Raw genomic sequence first — 26,226 nt, forward strand, 5'->3', positions numbered from 1 at the left:
ATGACATGAGTTGTACTAGAGTTGACTTGCTAAATTCCTTAAAGCTAAACCCTAAGATCTTAAAAGCAAGTAAAAGGATTTTCATCAATGAATAAGACAGTGTGTTAAACATACCCTACCTAGTTGTCTGAGGACAAAGGGATAGGGGGATAGTGACATAGGAATCAACGTGGAAAAAAAGTTAATTTTTAGGGCTTCAAATAACATTTTTGAATTGAAGCGTTTCTTCTGGCTTTCAATATAAAGCATTTTGTGAATTCCTCCCCCCCCATTTTTAACATTCACATCATCAAAAAAAAATTAGCTATGAAATAAAGTTACAACAAGGCACATAAATCCTAAGAGGTATATTCTACTTCTCTTCTACATTTCTTCTACATAAGGTACAAACCATTCATCTGAGGAAGAAGTAAAAGGAATTATCCATAAGGTCAACAAAAAAATCTAGGAAGCCTCACAGTAGCTCAGTTAGAATCTTAATAAAAGATAAAAAGAGAGATAAACCCTCACCTTGCCTATTTAAGTACATATAAGAATGGGACTTATAATGCATACATTGACATTGACTAACTCATGGCTCCATGAGGTAATACTGCTCTCATACACATTATTATTTATCCACTGCATGTTACTTGTCCTAACCTTTCAATTTAATTGAATCTAACAGAACATATTAAATTCAGCCTGGTTGCATAAGATTATGACAGTAATTAATGAGTCAGATTTTTAAGTGAGTTGAAGATAAACTGCCTGGTTAAGAAGGCTTTTCCCTTTTGTTCCCCTGCTGTTTATTGAAATGGAAACTAGAATACCAATATTCTTAGGATTCGACTAAAAGTGTAATACTGACTTTTCCCTGTGCCTGAATTAAGTCAGGTTTGAAACTTGTTGGTTACTTGAATTCACACATAAATCAATACCAATTTGGTAAAATTTAAATGGCAATTTTCAAAATAATGCAACAGACTGACCCAATTTTACTCTCCCCTTTGGGAAAAAAAAAAAAGCTGAACTACAGATTTATCTCAGGAATGACCTCTGAGGCAAGTCATATAATAAGCATTCATTTTATTTGTTCTTTTTTCCCCCATCCATTTTTTCTACCAAAAAAAGCAGACTATAAAATTTAAATCATATAAACATCAGAAGTTCTTAGAAATAGGCTGCTTGTTTTAGTTTAAAATGTTTGACTATCCTTTTAAAGTTTTCAAACTTCTCTCCCTCCACATAAGCAAGCTTTTACATTTACTATTGCCTGTTATTTGAAATAAAGTAAGCGTTTTATCGCTGTTGGGTGGTGGGTTGGGGGAGGGAGAAGTCATAAGATAGTTTTTGGCACAGATTTATTTAAAACAAATATTAAAAACTCCAGTTCCTCCTGAAAAGTAGTGAGGATGATATCTCACTACTCTTGTAAATATCAGGTTTTTTTTTTTCCACTGACACACAAGTGCACCTGAAAATACAAGTTGCATAGCAGTGATTACACAAACCTAGAAAAGGCATGCTCACAGCTGTTTGAAGAGTGAAAACTCAAAGTACACTTTATGGTAATGGTGTCAATGATGATTTTTAAATATATATGTATTGTCACTTGAGAAAAAGAAAGATCATTAAACAATTCGACTGTGAGAAACTCGGTGTTGAGTGGACCACGGTAAAGCTAAATTGTTTCAAATGTACATAACAAAACTTAAGTGTGGTGCATTCACCACTCTGAGGACACTAGTCATTGAATCAGAAAGATTATTTAACAAGTCTCCAGTTCTTAAGATGATTTATCCCAATACCTTAAATGATAACATTCTCTATTGAAATCAGACAAAAAGGCAGTAAAATATGGTTGAGCACGGGCGTTCCACACAGTAGTTATGAGTTGCTCAAAAGAGTGGAGTTCTAAAATTTATTTTGATTTTCTTAAACTCACTCACTTGTGACCAATCTCATGTGCAATGGTAAAAGCTGAACCCAGGCCAATGTCTTCATTAATGCTGCAGCTCCTTTCAGGCTCACACATTCCAGCCACAGAGGCCAAGCCTGAATAAACAGAAGGAGACACAAAGGGTCAAGCCAAGGTGTTTCAGTCTTAAAAAGCCCATACTTATAAATGCCTGGATTCTTTTTAATAACCTCCATGCACAGAAGGAGCAGTTGGCAAAAGGTTAACTTTCTAGTCATTTGCAAAATCACTGGGGGGAGTTTCACTTTGCCGGCTAGACATTAATATTTTTTGAACTGCAGTCAGTGCTGGAAAATGTCTAGACTAGGGGTTAGATTTATAAATTTTACTTCTGGTAACTTGGGACCACCTAGTAACTTGAGCCAGAAGAGGGAATTCAAGAAAGCATTTCTATTTTAACATTCTTCAGGCTGTAGAAAGCAAAATATATCCACATTATTTTTCTAAAAAGATCTGTTTAAGTTTAGTGGGTTCATAAAAATATACAAGCAACTTTTTAGTTACCAAAAAAAGGGAATCCCAAATGGTTTTTAAAAATGACATTTTTATAAAAACAAAAATGAATGATTCAAAACAGAAAAAGAACTGTTAAAGATGGGAGGTTTTTGCATTTTTTTAATCTTCTGAAATTAGTCCTGCAAGTGATGCAACAATTTCTTTAAGTATTTTAATGGGCGTAAAGTCATCCACACATTCAGCGTGGTTCTCCCCTCTCTCATCCCCCTTAATGCATTAGTTTTAGTAATAAAGCAAAAACTATGGTGTTAATTCACTGATTCTAGTGAAATGTTATATTACTCAAGGTATTCTTCCCTTGGGAATTTTAGTATGTAAAAGTTTTAATATTTATTTCCAAATGAATATCATGCTCTGTGATTAGTTCAAAACTTTAAAATAGTGCTGAGAAAAAAGAATTTTTGTGTGAAAGATATAATGTCATGTGTTATAAGGAAATAGATGCTAAGCCATACTTAACACACATATGTACTAAAGTTATTTAGAAGAAATTGAAGGAAAAGTAGGAAAAATATTTTATATGATAGTAGTCTACTATCAACACCCAGGTATTAATAATTACCTTCGCACCAAAAGTGATTTCAATACAATTCAATTAATATTTATCGAATGCAATAAACAATGTTCTACGCTAGGTACAAAGTCCAGTTACACTAATTTGGAACAGTAAAAGCTATTCAATTCATATTCTTACTGACAAGAAAGCTCTAAAAATTGTGTATTTTTGTATGCTCTAATATGAAATATCAACATTAATAACCACATTGGAAAAGAGCTGAGGTTAGTGTTGGATTTGCTGATAGACTGTTTGCTTTTCCTACTGATTTATGTTGCAGGGGGGGCAGGAGCTGGGGAGGAGGTGATTTTTGCCTCACAGAGTTAATAATAGTGATATCTTTGTTCTGCCCTTCCATTCACTTAGAGGTCTTGGGACTTGAAGAAGAGGAAGTAAAGAGGGACTAGTTGAGGCAGGATGACTTAATTTTTTTGGTTAATCAAAAATATTTAATGAATATTACTTCCAAATTCCACTGAGAGAAAAAGAGACAGAGAGAGGGAAAATACAAAAAAGTCTGCAGTACATTATCTGCCTTTAAGCTACTGGGTTCAACATGGTCCATGATATGGAAAAAACAAAGCCACTCTATTTGAATATTGTTTCTGTTTTGAGCTTTATGAAATTTGGTTTAAAAAATTACTAATATTTATTGTTAAATTAACATTACTTATATTTCCTGAAATCTATTATGCCATTATCCTTTTGTTGTTGTTGTTGTTTTTCTTTGGTATGTGCCATATGGCCCTATTTTTAATTGAGAATGCCAAATGACTCCCCAAGGTGTATTTGTAAGCACAGATTTACTTATGCATCTGATATAAAATTGTTAGCTCTACTAAAAGAACAACCTAAGAAAAAACGTATCTGAGAAATAACTATTTGTTGAAAGTATAAGGTAAATCTTAACTAAAATAAAAGACTAATTTAGATGCTAATGTATTTTTCACAACTTCCCACCATTTTTTCTATTCCTGTAAAACTGAAGTTGTCAAAGTTCTTATGTGTGATTGTGTTAATAGGGGTTTGATTACTATTCGGGTCATTTAGATTTCCTCAGTTTGATGGCCACAGTTTGCACCCTGAAATCTACTTAGCCAGGTTACAATTGGTCACCAGCAGTACTAAGCAAGAAAATATCCAAGAGTCAGCATGAAAACCAATATGAAAGTTACCAGAAAGACCACTCAAAAAGAAAAAACCTGATCAACTGTGCTGATAATATATTTTCCACATATTAAAATCAACACATGTATAAACAACACAATTCATTCAGTTTTCAGTATAAGAAATAGTATAAAAATAAGTTATAATGGTTTATAATTTGAAAAATAATTTATATTAGGATTGAAAATACACTGACATGTATCCAAGTATTAAAATATTGATTCTGGAAATTAATAAACTATCCCAACGTATTAGGCAGTGTTATTATTCATGTCCCAATGAAGACCATATCTCAGTGTAAATAAACTACCTTCAAAAAGCAGAATAGAATATGTATAGATACATACATATGCATATAGCTATACATATATATTTCCTCAAAATAAACACACTAGAGAATACAAGCTAGAGCTTGCACCTTCTTTGAAACTTGGTGAATATTATACCTAAAATTGATTAAGCACTTAGTAACTGCTTATGGAGTATGTACAATACAGGGAATAAGTTAAACAGTATAATTTCTACATTAAACAACACCAGTTCATTTCTATAGTAAACGCCTTTATATTTCCTTAAATGACTTAAAAAATATCCTTGCAGCATAAGGGCAGATATTACTCCTACATCATAGATAAGGAAATTAAGGAACAAAGAGCTAAATAAACTGTAAAAGGTAGTAATGCACTGAAACTGTCAAAGCCAGTTGTTGGTTTTCAGCTCAGGTTCCCTTCCTTTGGATTATTGTTGGTCTTGTTAACCTAAAACACTGTGAAGAAAATCTTTTTGATGTGAGCTCTCTCAGCAAAGAGTTCTTTCTCTGTGTTATGATTTTAACCAGCAAACTTCTCCACCATAATACTTGTCATCGGCAAATTGGGATTTCTCCTTTTGCTGTAAATCCTGAGGGAAATGAGGAAGGAGAAGCCTGGGAAGGCAGGTAAAATCATCAAGAGAAATTTTAATTTTTGAAGAGATGTTTCACTGACCTCTCCAGGACCTCTACTTTAAATTTGATCATCCCCAAATTCTCATGAGGCGCATAGGAACAGAATTCATAACTATTCCTTTACAGATAAGAAAAGTGAGACTTGTCAGAGAATCTAGAGAATTCACCTTCAGTTGCTTAACTTCTGAGTCTGTAAAAAGCCTCTATGACTCTAAAAAAAAAACCCACCATATAAAAGCCTCCTGCTTTTACTTAAAATAATTCTAGTTGCTTAACAATTTAGTCTACTTGAAAGCTACCATTTTCCCCCATTTGTATTTGCAGTTAACTTTTAAACACTACAAAGTTATACTCCGCAACAAAATGATTTTTTAATTTCTAGAATACTATAGAATTGCTTTAAAAAAAAACAAGTGAGGGCTTCCCTGGTGGCGCAGTGGTTGAGAGTCCGCCTGCCGATGCAGGGGACATGGGTTCGTGCCCTGGTCCAGGAAGATCCCATATGCCGCGGAGCAGCTAGGCCCGTGAGCCATGACCGCTGAGCCTGCGCGTCTGGAGCCTGTGCTCCGCAATGGGAGAGGCCACAACAGTGAGAGGCCCGCATAACGCAAAAAACAAACAAACAAACAAAAAAAACAAGTGATATATGGGAAGCACAAGAAAGATAATTCTGTCCTCTCTCTCCACCTCTGGCTGTAATATTTTACAAAATTTGTTTTATTCTGTTCAGGTAATAAAATTTTCCAATAATATCTTTATTTATGAGGATATAATCTTTCCACAAAATTGGACCAAAAGAAGTACTGTTCTTAATGACTCTCCATGAAGTATCCCCTAAGTTTTTTTTCCCTTTCCTTCCTGGACTCAGATTTGAAGTTGCTGGTTGCTTTAATTTGCTCTCAAACTCCTTAGTATTTTTGGAAAATACATTACAGAGATGGATTATATGAAAATGAGTTGTAACTTTTGATTTATTATTACTGTTTGATGATTTTGAATCACCTCCTAAGCTGTTTTCAATCATCATTCTACTTGTTTCCTAGTAAGTGACATAAACACAAAGGTCAGGTTTACCAGTTTATAGGAATAATTTCAGATGTGGCAGAAAAGAAAATTACCAAATTAATAATAATAAAAAGTAAAGCCATTGGACCAAAAAGACAATCTGAACTATCCTCCCTTTATAAAAAACTTACCCAGTGTTCCACAGGGCTTATTTTTATAAGTGCAGATATCATATCTATAGAGGAGAAAAAAGAGAAATGAAATTTGTAATCTGATCAAATTTGTAAAATATTTTTGTATATTCATCACATTTCTTTCATGGAGCTCTGGTTGTCAGACCACAATCAGCGCAATTATGAGCAGCCAGCTGGAGTGTCGGCATTTTCAGCACTCTGGGGGACAAGCCAGCTGCACTATACTCACAGCCTCTGGCTGCAAGCCAATGGGACACCTGCCAGTAAGAAAGAAAGGTTAAAGTGGATTTTTGTAATTGCAAGTTCCATAAAATCATCTACCATACTGTTTTGAAGCTAGAATAGCTTGTCTGCAGATTGCTACTGCTTCTACAAAAAGCAAATGGGTGGCTTTTTATTCCCAATATCTTTTGGACCTGCTGGAATATTTTTTTATTATAGCCACAGACTATATTTTATACTTCTGAGCTATAAGCAATATTTAGAGTTCCTTTAACACAGGTTCTTGTTTAAAAATAAATTAGGGGACTTCCCTGGTGGCACAGTGGTTAAGAACCCACCTGACAATGCAGGGGACACAGGTTCAAGCCCTGGTCCAGGAAGATCCCACATGCCACGGAGCAACAAAGCCAGTGCGCCACAACTACTGCTCCTGTGCTCTAGAGCCCGTGAGCCACAACTACTGAAGCCCGCACGCCTAGAGCCCGTGCTCCACAACAAGAGAGGCCACTGCAATGAGAAGCCCGCACACTGCAATGAAGAGGAGCCCCCGCTCACCGCTACTAGAGAAAGCCTGTGAGCAGCAACGAAGACCCAACACAGCCCAGAATAAAATATAAATAATTAATTTTTAAAAATAAAAATAAACTAGGGCAATACAGCAACGGGAATAAAATTGATATCACACAGTTTTCCTAGTTGTATACCAGCAATTTAGTGTGGTTAAAACACAAATATTTTACAAACAGCTAAATAAATAGCTCAATAGAAAGCTTTCCTAATGATGGTCAGGTACTTATTCTAATGCTGTACTATATTATAACTCAATACAGAAGATGGAATCCATAATGTTGCATATTTTAAAATATATTACATTTAGAATGCTAAACAGTATTGATGTGGACATTTATTTTTAGTATTTTTATAATATCTTTGTAAACTAATCTCTAAAATCAAAAGTATTCAAAGTTCTAAAGTGAGAATAAAGTTAAAAAGACTGAACATTTTTATTTGCCTACAATTTATGCTACAAATGAAAAGAGTTTCAGGAAAAATTTCAGCAACTAAATGAAAATCCAGGTGATAAAAGTTTTTTTTTAAATTGTATATAAATAATGGTTAGTCCATAGTACTAGAGGAAGGCGTTAATACTTAATCCCATTCTTGTTCATCAGATCGAAACTTATTTTCAAGAAACAAATATACCAGCATACCACTGGTTAGTCTCATTAAAATCCCTAGAGACTCCCTTTGCCTATTTTTGAATTTCAAAATCTTCATCTTGTTCACTTTACATTTGAGAAAAGGGATTTCTTCTCCTCTTGCATACCATTCTCTTTTGACCATTCACATATTCATCCCCTCTCTTCTCTTGTAATTGGAAACCACAGGATTGCAGTATCTGGTACACCCTTGAATATAAGATAGAGAGGGTACTTGGTGTACTTACCAAAACACCAGAAAGTATATTCTGGATGTCACAACCAATTTATCCTGTGATTATATGTGTAATGCCTATGACATTACATAGACAGAACCCATACCAGCAGTCTTCAACAAAATGTAGAAAAAAGGCTTCTCATGGGTAATGCAGATTTAAATGTTTAAACAGAGCCTACTTCCAAATCCTCAATTTCCATATGTACCCGTTCCTAAAATTGATTTGCCTGAGGATGCACCTGCAAGTCACCAGTATTCTGTCCCTCTTTCAACTTTCACAATCATCCTGTTTCTACTTTACAAAAAAGAAAGCATACTTCTCACCCATCCCAAACCTTGCTATGGTGCCTTGTTCCCCACCCACCCCTGTGGGTAAAAGTCTCCAGAGCATAATGCAAAGGGATAATTCAAGAGTGCATTGGGGGAAAACCAAGATGGTGGATGAGTAGGAGGACGTGGAGTTCATCTCTCTCCACAAATGCATTAAGAATACATCTACAGATGGAACAATTCTCACAGAACACCGGCTGGACACTAGCAGAAGACCTTGGACACTGGAAAGGACAAGAAAGATTCCCACACAACTGGGTAGGATGAAAGAAAGAAGGGAAAAAGAAGAGGAGAGGCAGCGGAACGGGATCTGTACCCCTGGGGGGAGCTACAGCAGAGGAGAGGTTCCCGCATCCGGGGAAATCCCCTCACTGACGGGGAAATCAGTTGGGACAGAAGAGGAGCATCTGAGGCTGTTGGAGGAGGATGAAACGGCTTGTCTGTGACAGGACAGAGTGAGAACTACACAGCTGGTCCGTGCCACAGCCCTGTGCGCCCCAGACTGGGATGTGTGTCTGCTGGTGCACACGGGGAGCTGGGGGAGGCGTTAAGAGCTGGAACATGCGGACTGAAGAGCAAACCTGGGGGCAAAGCTGCTGTTGACTGCGAGGACACAGCCTGAGGGGACAGGAGGGAGGAAATCCGCAACCAGGAATGCTTGTGGAGGAAGCCCAGACTGCCATAGAAGCAAGGCGCCACTGTTGACTGATGTGCAGGGGGTGGAGCCGCCATTGCAGCCTCTCTCTTCCCACGCGCCGGCCACCTGTCCCGCCACGCACAAAGAAAAGCCCCCAACAGGGCTGGCCTTCTCATGCCTGCCACCAGGCGCTACAAAAGGCCCCCACCAGAGCTGACCTTCTCGCGCCAGCAGCCAGGCACTAGGAAACGCTCCCACTAGGGCCAGATCTCTTGTGCTTGTGGCCACCGGCTTTCCCGTGCACCTGTCGCCACCGGGGCCCCCGTGACCCAGGAAGTCGTGCCACCTCTGAGCCCTGTCCTCACCAGGGCAGACCCGAATGTTCCAGGGCAGCCTTTGGAGCAGACTTCTGTGGGTAGCCCACATACAGAGGTGGGGCTAAAACCACAGCTGAGCCCCAGGGGCGGAGCGACTAAGGAAGAGGAACAAATGAAGCACCGGACAAAGGATCAGTCTCCAAAATATACAGACAGCTCATGCAGCTCAATATCAAAAAAACAAACGACCCAGTCAAAAAATGGGCAGAAGACCTAAATAGACATTTCTCCAAGGAAGACATACAGATGGCCAAGAGGCACATAAACTGATTCATTTTGTTGTGAAGCTGAAACTAACATACCATTGTAAAGCAATTATACTCCAATAAAGATGTTAAAAAAAAAAAAAAGAATCTGGTAAGAAACAAGGCAAAAAAAAAAAAAGATGCTCAACATCACTAATTATTAGAGAAATGTAAATCAAAACTACAATAGATATCACCTCACACCAGTGAGAATGGCCATCATCACAAAAACCACAAACAATAAATGCTGGAGAGGGTGTGGAGAAAAGGGAACCCTCTTGCACTGTTGGTGGGAATGTAAATTGATACAGCCACTATGGAGAACAGTATGGAGGTTCCACAAAAAACTAAAAATAGAACTACCATATGACCCAGCAATCCCACTACTGGGCATAGACCCAGAGAAAACCATAGTTCAAAAAGACACATGCACCCCAATGTTCACTGCAGCACTATTTACAATAGCCAGGACATGGAAGCAACCTAAGTGTCCATTGACAGATGAATGGATAAAGAAGATGTGGCACATATATACAATGGAATATTACTCAGCCATAAAAAGGAACAAATTGGGTCATTTGTAGAGACGTGGATGGACCTAGAGACTGTCATACAGAATAAAGTAAGTCAGAAAGAGAAAAACAAACATTGTATATTAACGCATATATGGGGAATCTGAAAACATTGGTATAGACCATCTTATTTACAAAGCAGAAATACAGACACAGACGTAGAGAACAAACATATGGATGCCAAGAGGGAAAGAGGGGTGTGTGATGAATTGGGAGACATATATATACTATTGATACTATGTATAAAATAGATAACTAATGAGAACCTACTGTATAGCACAGGGAACTCTACTCAATGCTCTGTGGTGACCTAAATGGGAAGGAAATCCAAAAAAGAGGGGATACCTGTATACGTATAGCTGATTCACTTTGCTGTACGATAGAAACTAACACAACATTGTAAAGCAACTATACTCCAATAAAAATTAAAAAAAAAAAAAGAATGCATTGATCCTGGAGGATAATCCTTTATGAGCAAAGCAAGAAAAATTGAAGGGGATGACACTTGTTTCATCCTGGGAAGACCTGGGGTCTGTCAGTATGTTGTTTATAAAGCAATCTATATACCTATCTCATATTTAGAATTCAGAAGTGAGACGGTTGTCATGGAGTGTATTAACAGGTTGATTTGACCTAAAAAATGAAGTCAGGCTTGTTATTGACTGATAGTAAGTCTAACTTAGCTAAGTAGTTTGGCAACAAGGAATGCTTTAGCCAGATTTTATGCAGACATTTTTCATGATTGAATGAAATAGGCAGCTCCAACGTTTTGACAAAATTTATTTAAAGCATATACACAATATATAATATGTTTTTAGCTATAGTCTCTGTAGCTACTTAAACTTGTGATAAAAAGTATTTTATTTTACTTATTTTTTTCTTTTCAACTCACTGCTTTTATTTATTTATTCATTAATATCTTTATTGGAGTATAATTGTTTTACAATGTTGTGTTAGTTCCTGCTGTGCAACAAAGTGAATCAGCTATATGTATACATATATCCCCATATCCCCTCCCTCTTGAGGCTCCTTCCCATCCTCCCTATCCCACCCCTCTAGGTCATCACAAAGCGTCAAGCTGATCTCCCTGTGCTATGCAGCAGCTTCCCACTAGCCCCACATATTACATTTGGTAGTGTATGTATGTCAATGCTACTCTCTCACTTTGTCCCAGCTTCCCCTCCCCACCCCCCCCACCCCGTGACCTCAAGTCCGTTCTCTATGCCTGCATCTTTATTCCTGCCCTACCACTAGTTTCATCAGTACCATTGATAAAAAGTATTTTAGATATCAGCTTTAATATATACAAAGTGGTACATCATTTTAAAAAATTATTTTAGGAGGCAAATTAAGCAAAAAATTTGAAAAGCACAGATAAATACAACTTATATTTCCACCTCAAAGCAGTCCTTTCTCATCTCCTTTCCTTGTTCTCATTTTGCCTACACCCTTTATATTATACTCATGATGAATATTATTTCATTCTGTCACGACTGCAAAATACCTACACAAAGGCTAAAGCCACCAACAAATAATACAAGCTAAAGCATCTTAGACTAGGATAATTCTATTTGCATTTTCTTCAGCTTTCTCCAATCCTCTAATATACCTATAGAGTTCTCCATAAGCCATTCTATAGGGAAAAGACGGGATTTCCTAGTGGCTTCTTCATTCAATTCACACTGTATCCTTCTCTATTCCATACTCACAGAGAGCAGTTATGATCTATGCTTCACCTTTAATACCAAGTACTAAAGAGCAACATTTTTACATTCATTCTTTCTTATACAGATGTACTGAGCATTTATCACATGCCCAGGTATAGTGCCATATACTAGAACCTAAAGATGAATCAGTAAGTTGTAGTCTATTTGGGAAAAGACACATAAGCAGATAAGTTACAAAATAATGTGAAAAGATGATTAAATAAAATAAATGTAAAAAAAGTTAAACTTAACAGAGCCAATACTTATTAGCTATTATGATTATTATCACAGTCAAGTTATATACAAAATACTATGGAAATACAGATGAAGGAATGATTCTACAATAGAAAACTAGGAAACAGATTCATATATAACATAACATCTGAAACAGATTTTAAAGGCGTAGCCAGATAAAATAAAAAAGGAAAGGGTATGGCATATATGGGGAACTATGAAAAGTTCAGAGAGGCCGAAACATTGAACATATAGGGTAAAATAGCAGGATACAAACTTGGAGAGTTGGTGTGGGAAGGAGGGCTATTAACTACCTTGAATGCCAAACCAGATTTGTTTTTTCCGACAGGCAAAAGAAACTTAGAAAATAAGTTTGCATAGTAGGAAAGGTTTTTTTTAAGTATGTTTATATGAATGTGTATACAGATTAAGTCTGTACACAGATAAATGTCTGGGAGCTTAACGGTGGGTAGGTGAGAAGGAGATGGGAGAGTAGGGAGAATATAATGATTTCTACTCTATTATATAACTTTCTATATAGCTTATGTTTAATCAGAAAGCGTTTCACCTATGCTGGCCTCTGATGATCAACACAAGAGATAGTTTATAGCTAGTCTAATTAATGTTTAATAAATGTTGAAAATGTGTTTTTCATTGAAGAAAAAAATTAATGGTGTTCCAGATCTGTAGGTTTGCCAAAAGATTTCAGAAGCACTCTACTGCTCTTTATGAACACTTACAAGAATTCAGCAAACACTGTAGGCTTACAATACACTTAGGTAAAGCTTCTGAGACTTGTGTGTCCGCTCATTGGTTTGGAAGATCATGGTGCCAGCTGACAACTATAAGGGTAACAGAATTCTGTCCCTAAAATATGTTCACACACACACTGAGTGCATTTTTTCACGCCGAGTATTGTCAGAGCACCGAAATTACAACTGAAATGCCATCCAACTTATAAAATAAGGAGTATGAACTATTTTGTGCCTCCTTGTTTATTTAATAAATATTTGTATGTTTAATGAAATTTGATCTAAAACTCCCCTTCATTACAATAGATAACAACACTCACTCACAAACCCTCAGAGTATGCCTGATCATATTCACTTAGGTCAATTTGAAACAATAAAAATTCCTGATTGATGGAAGGAAGAGGTGATACAGTAATAAGAAAAATATTTACATGTAGCTATATCTATCATGATACATACTTCTAAAAGACTACATTGAATTTCCACTTCAACACAGAATTGATTAACACAAATATTTTTCCATTCCTTGATTGTGTGTGCTTGTTTAACATTGTGTTATCTGTACATAATAAAATGTTCAGCGTAAGTGCAAGGTAATCATTTGAGACTTTTTTTAAATTAAAAATTGCTTTAATTCCATCACTTCCATACTTTTATAAACTTATTCTTTCACATTTTACCTTTTTAAATGTGTTTTTTATGTTATTTCATATTCCATCCATTTTCTCATAACTATTTTTCCTTCTTTTTCATGCATATATTTCTGAATCTTTCCTTTCCTACAAATATTCTCTTTGCCCCATATTTCTACAGATGATAAGAATCTTGGTGAGTTACCTAATTCAAGCTATGCTACGCTTAAACCAGGACTTCTCAAATTAGGCCAAGGATGAACCAGCTTATTTCAGCTTCTATATATATCCCTCAATCTTCTCATATCTAACCTCTAAACATCATTTTTCCACATTATGCCATGATAATCCTCACAAACTTCACACTGCACCCATTTCTTTCTCGTGATTTTCTCATTTTTACCTCGCATCAAATTCATTCTGTACTCTATCAACTCTTCTCTGCCATACTATGGTTTTGCCTTATTTTCCTCCAATCCTGAGCCACTTCGGGAAAAACTGCCAAGAAAAAAAGTGCAAGGAATCTTGCTTTAACCCAAAGATATAATCTGTGTGCTTTTAGGATTTACCTTGCTGCCACATAAATTGAAGAAAGAAGAGACAGAGGAAAAGGAGTTTCCCATTACCCACTCTCAGCACCCTTTAAACAAATCATCTCTACTAAATCTTGACCAACCCAGATGTGGCAGGAGCACCAAAACTTGGGCCTTTGGTCTAAACTACAGGCTAGGCTAAGAAGTACACTGGCATCCTAAGTGGTGAGAGAAAAGCTGAAATGTGATTTAAAAAGGTTCTCTGGATTCTGAAAAACAGCACTTTATCACTGTGGTACTTTTTTCTTTGTTTTCTTTTCATGAAAGAATAATAAAGGGCTCAGTCAAGGTAGGTGAAAAAGAGCTAAGAAACGTGATCATGGGGATTCTATGTAAAGCCAGATACATACAGGAAATCAGGGTTCCTTTTGGGTGAGTAGATGAATGCATACATTGTCATTTCCTTACCCTAAATTCATATGGTTGAATTTTGAGCAAGATCAAAACCAGAGTTGGCTAAATATGTTCCTATAACATTGGTATACTTTTCTGCTGTGGATACTTTCAGCTATTGAATCTCCTAATCACTTTGGCTAGGCATGGCTATCAGAAGAAACTGACCAAAACACATGATGAAGCTCCATTTTAAGGTCTGCAAAATATAGCACTACCTTACAATGATGAAATACCTAGATGGGTTCTTCAAACCTTTTCCAAAAACTACATTCCATTCTTATGTAAGAGAAATGATCATTGCAAAGAAGCATTCCTTTCAAAGATTTACTTTTGAAAATGGAATGAGTTAAAATCTAAACTTTGAGTCTCATTTGTTTAACACTGAGTCACAGACTAACTTCCAAACAGAATGTCCTATGTACTGTGCTGTCTCATTTTGTTCTCTTAGATGTGGTGGTGAAAGCCAAGTGATAGTGACACAGCACTTTTCAGCTTTCTTTACATGTACCGATACAAAACACGACCTCAGTTCTAAAGACAATTGTAATAAAATAATGAGAAAAATTATTTTAACCCAATATGTGTGAGAATGTACACTACTTTTTATGATAAATGAAAAAGATTATAAGACCACCTGCCTTAGTTTGGGCTGCTATAACAGAATGTCATAGCCTGGGTGGCTTAAATGACAGATATTTATTTCTCATCATTTTGGAGGCTGGGAATTCCAACATCAAGGTGGCCAAAGATTCACTGTCTGGTGAGAGCCCACTTCCTAGCTTGTACACAGCTGGCTTTTCTTTGTGTGTGCACATGGCCTTTGATTGGTGCTTGCTCATGAAGAGAGAGAAAGCTCTGGTGTCTTTTCCTCTTCTTATAATGGCACTAATAGCATCATGAGGACTCTACCCTCATGACCTCAACTAAATCTAATTACTTCACAAAGGCCTCACTCCCAAATACCATCACACTGGGGATTAGGACTTCAACATTGGAATTGGGGGGGTGGAGGGGACAAATGTTCACTCCATAACATTTGACTCCTACCCCCCAGATTCACGTACAAATTCACGTCCTTCTCACGTACAAAATACATTCATTCTATCCCAACAGCCTCAAAAGTCTTAATTCATTCCAGTACCAACTCTAAAATCCAGAGTCTTACCTAAATATCATCTAAATCAGATATGGGTGAGACTCTATGTATAACTCATCCTGAGGTGAAATTCCTTTTCAGTTGTGAACTTTTGAAACCAGAAAAGCTATGTGTTTCCAAATGGAGGATTAGGCATAGAATAAATGTTCCCATCCCAAAAGGGAGAAATCAGAAGGAAGAAAGGGGTGATGGGTCCCAAATAAGTCCAAAACCTAGCAAGGCAAATGCCATTAAATCTTAAGGCTTGAGAATAATCCTCTTTGGTATGACGTTCTCCCCTCTAGAACCACTGGGGTGGTGGCATCACCCCATGGCTTTATGAGGTGGCCTCTCCCCTTCAGCTTGGCAGAGGCTGCCCACCTGGCTTCACCCACTCTGCTTCTATGAGGGCCCTCCCATGCAGCTCTGCAGGGCAATGGGCCTGCCCTTTGAAACCAGGGTAGAAGTAGTCTTGCCTCCCAGGCTGCATAGTCTAGGGCTGTGGTGGGAGTAGTAGCCCTGCTGATCTCTGAATTGTCTTTGGGGTCCTTCTTCCCTTTTCTTAAAGGATAATGCATGTTCACAGCCTTCCTTCATTACATCCTATTTTCTCTGTTCCCTTTTGTCCCAGCTGGCAGTGTTTTTCCTGGAATAATCCCATCTCTATTCCTGACTGTTTAGATGGCTGATTAGGTCTGTAGTTCATATCCACACTACTCTCCCTATTAAATGGTCAGTCAGCCACACATTTAGTGTTCTCTTTTGAACACACTTCCTCACTTTTTGCAATTTGGATAGGATGAGGATTTTCCAAATCTTAAAGTGCCAGTTCCTTTTTAGCTTAATAATTCCTTCTTCATTTCTCTCTTCTTGCATTTTGCTATAAGCGGCCAGGAGGAACCAAGGCCCTCCTTCAATGCTTTGCTTAGAAACCTCCTCAGCTAAATATCCAATTTCATCGCTCACAAGTTCTACGTTCCACAAAATACTAGAACACAAACATAATTTGGCCAAGTTTTTTGCCACTTTATGATAAGGTTCAACAAGGTTCACCTTTTCTCCATTGTCCAGTAACCCTCATTTCTGACAGAGATATCGCCAAAATGGTCTTTCTATCTGTATTTTTATCAACATTCTGCTCATGATTATTTGTGTATTCTCTAAGAACATGGAAGCTTTTTCTACAACTCTCCTCTTTTCTTTCTGAGCTCTCACCAGAATCGTCTTTAAAAAGTCCCCTCACAGCAATCTTAGGTTCTTCTAGCGGGCATCTCAAAACTTTTTCAGTCTCTACTCACTATCCAGTTTCAAACCTTCCACGCTTCTAAGTATTTGTTACAGGAGTACCCCACTTCTCAGTACCAATTGCTGAATTAGTCAGCTTGGGCTGCTATAACAAAATACCATAGACTGGGTGGCTTAATCAACAAATATTGATTTCTCATATTTCTGGAGCTACGAAGTCCAAGATGAAGGTGCTGGCAGATCCTTTGTCTGGTGAAGGCCCTCTTGCTCACTTGCAGACAGCCACCTCTTTGCTGTACCCTCACACGGCAGAGAGAGAGGGGGTTCTGGTCTTGTTGTCTTCTTATAGGGGCACCAATTCCATCATGGGGGCTCTACCCTCAAAACCTCATCTAAATCTAATTACTCCTGAAGGTCTTAACCTCCTAATACTATAACATTGGGGGTTAAGATGATAACATATGCATTTTAGGCAACCACATTCAGTCCACAACACTACTTTAAACAGCGAATTTGATTCACTTTATGAACTTCACAAGTTACATTTTTTGTAATACTCATCTCTTTATCCAAATGACATTAATTATCTTGGAAAAGTTACTTGCTGATATTTTTGAACCCTTAAAACCCAAGACCACCCATATGTATATTATCTGATGAAGTAACATATTTATTATTATTATGTGACTATATTATATAATACTTTTCAAAGATATGTCACGGTTATTTGCTTAATAAATATTAGATATATTTAGCTACTAATTCTTGTCCTATGTCAGAGGCTGCCAGTGTTTCTGCTCATGGAATGAATTAAAGATTTACCATAGATTGTAAAACATAGCCCTGGCTATTCACAGGATAATATGAATTTTCCATTCATCCTACTAGGGTTTTTCTATTGGGAAGCATAGAGATAGTTAGCAAAGAATGCCTTTGCCCTTGCAAAACTGTCCCAAGCCATTGCAAAATGTTGATCTGACAAGACTGAAATTTTCGCATCTAAGTTATAAAAACCTACCAACACAGGATGTTCATTCCTTTACGATCATCAGTAGCCTCAATTCAACAATTTGTCCTCTGGGCCTATCTGCAATAGTATTTCAATCCTTTGCCATCTCCTGGTTAACTGATTAACTTTCTCCTTGATTGTTTTGTCACTAAATCATGATATATTCTTTACAATGAATAAATTGTTTCTATATTTCTACACATTCACCAAAATGGGATATTACGTTGTTTGCATCCTGTCTTTTAGCCAACAATATATTTTGAGCATCTTTCTAAGTCAGTAAAGAAATATGCACATCATTTTAATGACTTTATCAAATTCTACTGTAACAAAATTTAAACAATGCCCTATTGTTGAAAACTTAAATGGTTTCCAAGTTTTCACTGATATAAACTTAATCACAATGAACATCACTATAATTTTGCACATTTATCTGATAATATTTTCATATTAAAATCCTAGAAGAGAAACACATTTAAGCCTTATCATTCATATTGTAATGATCTCACCATTGCCCACTTCAATAACCTTATGTCCACCTCTCTCCCCTCTCTGCAATCTACCTTCTTTTGGTTTCCTGAACATACCATATTTCCTTCCATTTCATGAACTTTGACCTTACTCTTATCTCTATCTGAAACACTTTTCTACCAACCCTACTGTCTTGGCTAGGTTACTCCTACTAACCTTTCAGATTCCTAGTCAATGCACTTCCTCAAGGAAGTCTTCCATGACTAGATGAGGTTCCCCTAATCAATACTTGTCAAACTCCCTAAATTTTTCCTTCATAGCTCTTATCAGACTGGTACTTTCATGTATGTGTCTTTCCCACTAGACTGCAAATTCTTTGAGATTAGGGACTGGGCTGTTTTGCTCACTACTGTATCCCAGCACCCAGCACAATGCCTGGAGCACAATAGGTATTCAGTGTTTATAGAATTAATGCCCTCTAGAAAAGTTATATCAATTTATTCTACCACAATCCTATTTCCTGATACCCTTGTCGCCAGTTAATGAGAAGAAAGTTATTTTAAGGTATTGAAACAAAGTTAAATAATGAAGTTCTTTTCTTTTTTTTAATAAATGTATGTATTTATTTATTTAGTTTTGGCTGTGTTGGGTCTTCGTTGCTGCACGCGGGCTTTCTCTGGTTGCGGCGAGCGGGGGCCACTCTTCATTGTGGTTCCCGGGCTTCTCACTGTGGTGGCTTCTCTTGTTGCAGAGCACGGGCTCTAGGCGCGCGGGCTTCAGTAGTTGTGGCTCGCAGGCTCCGTAGTTGTGGCTCGCGGGATCTAGAGCACAGGCTCAGTAGTTGTGGTGCACGGGCTTCGTTGCTCCATGGCATATGGGATCTTCCCGGACCAGGGCTCGAACCCGTGTTTCACTGCATTGGCAGGCGGATTCTTAACCACTGCGCCACCAGGGAAGCCTAAATGAAGCTCTTGTGTGTTTGTCAGGGAAGCAGAATTTTTTTAAAGGTACATTTAATATAGCATTGTCTTGGTAAGTAGATAATGGAATAAGTTTGATTCATTAAAAATTTATCTGCTAAAAGATTCTCTCATATTAATAAATTTAAAAACTAAACCACTTTTACAACAAATATTTACTGAGAGCTTACCATGTGTTGGGATAAGGAAAAACACAGACAGGACTAACTTACTCTTCATCTGAAGATGCTTAGAAACTTTTCTAGGATCAGTAAAGGTTTAATCAGACATCATTAGAAAGAGAAAATCTTTTCACTCTTTTACACCACTGGAGTACAATTTATTGGACTCAACTTTATTCATTTTAGTTATTTTTGTGCCCTCCTTTTCCTTTGTTCTTTCACAAGAACTGGATAACCTTTTCTCAGGGTAGCTGTATTCATCTTTTGAGCTCCAACTCTACTTATAACACCCTAATTTATATCCTTAAGTATCCCTTGTTGGGGTGAATGCAAATATCTTTTATCCAACTCTACCTTATATGTAGCTTATTATTCCTAAAGCATAACTCTGCTCATGCCATTCTCCCACTCAAAAATTCAACTCTCTCCAAAAATCTAAACACTGTAGCTTGGAGTTCAAGAACCCTCAAAAATCTTAATTTACCTTTCTAGAATTATCTTTTACTTCTCCCTATATTTGTCTTTTATTCTAGCTAAATTTGACTGGTGGTGCAGTGGTTAAGAATCCGCCTGACAATTCAGGAGACACAGGTTCAATCCATGGTCTGGGAAGATCCCACATGTCACACAGCAACTAAGCCCGTGAGCCACAACTATTGAGCCTGTGCTCTAGGGCCCGTGAGCCACAACTACTGAGCCCGCACACCACAACTACTGAAACTTGTGTGCCCTAAAGCCCACGTGCCACAACTACTGGGCCCACGTGCCGCAACTACTGAAGCCTGCATGCCTAGAGCCCATGCTCTGCAACAAGAGAAGCCACCGCAATGAGAAGCCCATGTACCACAACAAAGAGTAGCCCCCGCTTGCTGCAACTACAGAAAGCCCGCATGCAGCAATGAAGACCCAACACAGCCAAAAAAAAAAAAATTGGCTATATACTCACCATTGTCTAAAAAGGCCCTCATCTTTCTCACATCCCACACTTTGATCATGCAATATCCTCCTCCATTTATACTGTGAAATTCTAGACATCATTTAGGCTCAGTTCCAATATCTCATCCTTCATTATGCCTGAATTGACCTATTCCTTCTCTAATTATTACAGCATTCTGTGTTTCACAGTGTTGTTTTATACCACAGTTTCTTGTATAAACTTCATTTTCCTCCCAAATACTCTCATCGGTATTTAGGGGATATAATAAAATCTGCATCCCCCCCCCCCAAAAAAAAGAGAGAGAGAAAGAGAACAAAATATAATGACTATGAGAGTTTGATGGGTTTCTTATCCTTGGGATATTTATATTTCTCATTGTAAAATTATTAAATGGTCCTCAGATTATGATTAAGCTTTTCATGTAGTTTAGCAACAAAGAAGAAAAGTGCTGATTACGTTAACTTGTACAGGTTAGTCCACTGTCAGGCCTATTTGTCACTGTAAATTAATAGTGAATAGTGAATAGTGAATGGGGCATTTTTATTCCATATAGATCAGTTTCAAAAGTTTGGTTAATTGTATGTCTTTAAAAGTGGATTTGAATGATAACAAAAATCAGATTTTTAAATCTCCAAGGTTAAGGGCCAGGTTCTAGAGTATACTAAATTCACCTAATTAATAAATGCTACCCTGAGTTATATATTTTCTTCTTTAGGGAGTAAATAAGAATCTCAATATTCCCTCACAGCTGTAGGAACAAACACATCATGTACTTTTAATATTAAAATATTTTCAACCATCACAGCACCTAGAACAAAAATGGATAAGATTGTTGAATTAAAAAAAGGTTCGTTTTCTAAAAAGAATAAAATAATTAATAGGTTGCTCTTTGGTTAGAAAACAAATTACCTGCCTATAAAAAAATACAGCTTCAGTCTTCCCTGGTGGCGCAGTGGTTGAGAGTCCGCCTGCCGATGCAGGGGACGCGGGCTCGTTTCCCGGTCCGGGAAGATCCCACATGCCGCGGAGCGGCTAGGCCCGTGAGCCATGGCCGCTGAGCCTGCGCGTCCGGAGCCTGTGCTCCGCAACGGGAGAGGCCACAACAGTGAGAGGCCCACGTACCGCAAAAATAAATAAATAAATAAATAAAATAAAACAGCTTCATTTAGTATTAAAAATTAATTTTGACATCACATAGAATGGAAATGCTTTATAAACAATGTAAAATTGATCAGTCCATTTTATATTATTTATAATATAAGGACAGTTTATACAAATAACTTTACACACTTACTACATATAAAAAGTTTTTCTTTCTAAATTTTTACTGTAGCATCCTTTTAGTTTTACAGAACATGGTAGACCACAAGAGCTCTTTGCCTTAAAATAAAGTACATAGCTTATTTTGTCTTTTTCCTCAAAAACCTCAAAACCAAAGAAGCTATTCAAAGCAAAAAAAGGAAAAACATAATATACATGTAAAGCACTGCTCAATAGGGAGAAGAATTTTTCTGTTGTTAGTATACGGGTCTTTTAAAGCTAGCCACAAGCAACCAATAGTCTAGTTCTGTTTGTCAGTACTTTAGTAGTTGATTTGCAAAGATAAATAATTTTTATTTGTGGTCAGTAAACTATTTAACAACATTGATTTTGAAAGACTGACTGTGTTTCCAAAATGCATATGAACAGGTTGCTTTTAGAAGAAGAAACCACCACAGCATCTTAACATTTGTAAATATGTATATAAAATAGAAATATAACTTGAAACTTCAACATAATCATTTCTCTCTTTTATTGATATTCACCATCAAACCAATGAACAGTTGTCGTTTGTATTCTAAAACATGGTCTAGTTAAAGAAAGTGGGGAAAGAGGTCATATTGACTATCCTTCTGATTTAATGGAACATCATACTACACTGTCTTATTAACAGAATTGATTATAACTTGAATTACGTTACCTCTATCAAGTCAACTAGACATATTTTCCATAAGGACTGATCATAAGTCAGAATTAACCGTTAATTTTCCTCAGTCAGAAAAAGAGAATGGGGCTTCCCTGGTGGCGCAGTGGTTGAGAGTCCGCCTGCCGATGCAGGGGACGCAGGTTCGTGTCCCGATCTGGGAGGATCCCGCATGCCGCGGAGCGGCTGGGTCCATGAGCCATGGCCACTGAGCCTGCGCGTCCGGAGCCTGTGCTCCGCAACGGGAGGGGTCACAGCTGTGAGAGGCCCGCGTATCGCAAAAAAAAAAAAAAAAAAAAAGAGAATGAAAAAAATGCAGGTTTACTTAATGAGCTACTATGATCATAAATGCCTCAAATGCCCTTTGAGCAGTCTGATGTAATCACTTAGGATCCACAGTGTTGCAAAAGATTTCACATGTCCCATAGTCACTGATTTTAACATTCTATGTGTAAAAATTTCCTCATACCTAACTAAATCCTTCATGACATAGGTTAAATTGATTTCTTCTTGTTTGACCTTCAGTGAAAATTGAGAGCATCTGTTCTCCATCCTTTACACATAAATACCTCTAAGTCTTCTCTAGAATAATAATCCCTGATACTTTAAAATTTTTCTTTTAGGTTTCTTTTTCAACCCTTTAATCATCTTTGTGGTCCTCCTCTGAACTTCCTCCAAGTTCTCCATGTCCTTCTTTAGCAGTAGAGCCCAGAACTAGAAACAATGTTCTCAAAAGGGTCTGAACAGTGGCAAGTACAATGGGAAAATAATCTCAAGTTTCCCACATTCTTGATTTTTATTTATATGACCTTACATTGTGTTTGCTTTAACCACAACACTACATTGTTAACCCATAATAATCTTATTATTCCTTTATTACTGAGGGGTCTTCCAACTTTACTTAAGTATAGTCAGTTACCCTCTGGAGTTTATGATATTCTTCCTCTCTAATCATATTGCTTCATATCTGTACCCTACCATATTTCTTTATCCTATTTTCTAATCAATATTCCAATTTGCTGAATTATTTTAGTCTAACACCATTTTCTACTCTGATATAGTAAGGTATTGATGTCTCTTGCCGTATTTCTCGCCAACTCCAATTTGCAATAATTTATTAAGAATATTAGGGCTTCTCTGATGGCGCAGTGGTTGAGAGTCCGCCTGCCAATGCAGGGGACACGGGTTCGTGCCCCGGTCCAGGAAGATCCCACATGCCGCGGAGCTGCTAGGCCTGTGAGCCATGGCCACTGAGCCTGCGCGTCCGAAGCCTGTGCTCCGCAACGGAGAGGCCACAACAGTGAGAGGCCCGCGTACCGCAAAAAAAAAAAAAGAATATTAGAATAAGTGATCATTACATGTCTATAAGAGGGGATTAAGTGTTCTGAAAAAAAAAATTGAATGCCAGCATTTATCCTCTGAAAAAGTATGATTATGGAGACCTTGTTAAATTTGCTCCATCACCTTCAGGTTATTAGCCCAGCACTGTCTGTCTCAGGGGCTAGAGGGCAGAAGATATGAAAAACCAAAATGCTTTCATAATTTCAAAAGGTCTCAAAGAGCTAGATTAAAATTTCCCCAATATACTGACCAGTTTCTTTTGTAGAAAACAATAAAAAGCTTGCAGAATCACAATACATTATAATTATTTGGGTTACCTTACTCTACTAGGCAGGCCTTCCATTCTGTCATTAACTGAACAAGATTTGTTTGAACCAAAGTTTACTGATAAATACCAAAAAACGTACTTTCATAATGACCTTATTACATGTTGAGCTATTTCAGATAAAATACCAAGAATATTGAATTGACCTGGTTTCCACTGGGTAGGAACTTATTAAGATGGAAGTATATATAGCCAGATAAAATCCATCAAGTCACCTATTGCTATCACACAGACATGAATTATATATTAAACACTGTTGGATTCACTCTTGTATCATTATAAATTATACCTTTATATCTGTAGTAAAAAAAAAAAGAGTAAAGGTACTTAAGAGATGAAAGACAAAGATCAATACATAAATACCATGGAAAAGGAAAGTAATCATGGTGTTCTATATTCCATCTGAACAAAGCTGTTCCCGAAAACTTTTATTAAAATTATCAAGTGAGCACAAATACTGTCCCCTACAAAGTGCAAAAGCAAAAGATGTTTCTAACTTTTATAGCTAGAAATAAGAAACAAAGGTTAATTCATTGTTTAAAATTAAAATGGTAACCAGGACTTCCTTGGTCCAGTGGTTAAAGACTTCGCCTTCCAATGCAGGGGGTGTGGGTTTGATCCCTGGTCAGGGAGCTAAGATCCCACATGCCTCGTGGCCAAAAAACCAAAACATAAAACACAAGCAATATTATAACAAATTCAATAAAGACTATAAAAATGGTCCACATCAAAAAAATACTCTTTAAAGAAAAATTTAAATGGTAGCCAAAAGAAGAATTAAAAATGATTAACTGGGGCTTCCCTGGTGGTGCAGTGGTTGAGAGTCTGCCTGCCGATGCAGGGACACGGGTTCGCGCCCTGGTCCGGGAAGATCCCACATGCCGCGGAGCGGCTGGGCCCGTGAGCCATGGCCACTGAGCCTGTGCATCCGAAGCCTGTGCTCCACAACGGGAGAGGCCACAACAGTGAGAGGCCCGCATACAGCAAAAAAAAAAAAAAAAAAAAAAAAATTAACTATATTAGGAAGATGGGCATAAAGTCAGTGGTTTAAATCAGTGAAATTATTATCCATAAGAGAAACAAATAAAAGAGAATGTATAAAATTGACAAATCAAAAAACTGTCCTAAAAATCATATTACTTATAGACAGAGCACTAACTCTCAGAAGTAACAGCTGGAAAGGAATGGGGCGAGACTATTGCTTATTACCATAATAATACATTATTTTGGTGTTAAAATTTTTCATCGCTTTATTAAAACTTAATCACAAATTCCAAATTTCACATCAGTAAAAACTGCATAATTTAGAAATAACAATAACTCTTTTATTAAAGATTATGAAGCAATTAATAATATTCTACTTTCTGTAGATTCCCACTTAATTGAATTCACAAAACAGCACTGAAAGGTGATATTTATAGAATTATAATGTAACTAATAGCAAGCTAGGAACTGCCTTGCAATTTATTCTGAATATTCAACAAGGTTTCCTTGGAGGGTGCCAAACTAAAAAATTATTAGCCTTAATGTAGTTAAGATAAGTGAAGTGTCATGAAACATTTTGTGGCAAGTATGAAGGCCTGTTTGGCTGGTAAATTTTTCCTATCTGCCAATTTAAAGAATCCTTAACCTTTCTTCCAAAACCACTATCCTTTTAGTCTCGTGAGCACTGTAAAAGTAGTCAACTTTTTTTAGAAGAGGTATAAATCAAATTTGAAATCCCTAAAGTGCTCTTGCTGTTTTTTGGCCAAATCTAGTATATTGTCTAGTTTTTTTCTCTTGTTCTTTGCCCCTTACATTGCTTCCAAGACTAAAAATTTTTCTGAGCAAAAGTCCTAATGGCCACTCTTGTGGATTCATCATAACCCAAAGGTGTGTCGCAATGAGATGTGGTAATGTTCTGTCACAAAACCATCATACTGACGTGAACATCAACGTGAATATTTCATGAAAATGAATCAATGGGTAAATATCAATAGTTAAAAGATGTAATGACAGGATATGTTAAAACTGTACAAAGACAAGGCAATAATCCAAGATGGGACCTTTTCTTAGACACAAAGAGGAAAATTCTAGAATGCAGAATGACCCTCAAAATACCAAAATAGTTGGAAAATTTATCTTCACCCAAAGTTTCAACTTCCATTATGAACTTAATGCCTGTGCTATATAGGACATGATT

The 26,226-nt window shown here is 37.1% G+C and overlaps 1 protein-coding gene across 1 annotated transcript in view; it reads right to left on the bottom strand.

Moving 5' to 3' along the window:
* ADAMTS6 (ADAM metallopeptidase with thrombospondin type 1 motif 6) overlaps nucleotides 1-26,226 on the bottom strand; it is a 266,740-nt gene that overhangs the window by 159,721 nt on the left and 80,793 nt on the right. The window contains exons 7-8 of the mRNA XM_060143008.1: nucleotides 6,342-6,385; nucleotides 1,932-2,037 (exon numbers count right to left, since the gene is read on the bottom strand). Coding sequence (XP_059998991.1) covers nucleotides 1,932-2,037; nucleotides 6,342-6,385 — 150 coding nt within the window. The remainder of the gene's footprint in view (nucleotides 1-1,931; nucleotides 2,038-6,341; nucleotides 6,386-26,226) is intronic.

Source organism: Lagenorhynchus albirostris, chromosome 3 (genome assembly GCF_949774975.1).
Source record: "Lagenorhynchus albirostris chromosome 3, mLagAlb1.1, whole genome shotgun sequence".
NCBI classification, from domain to species: Eukaryota; Metazoa; Chordata; class Mammalia; order Artiodactyla; family Delphinidae; genus Lagenorhynchus; species Lagenorhynchus albirostris.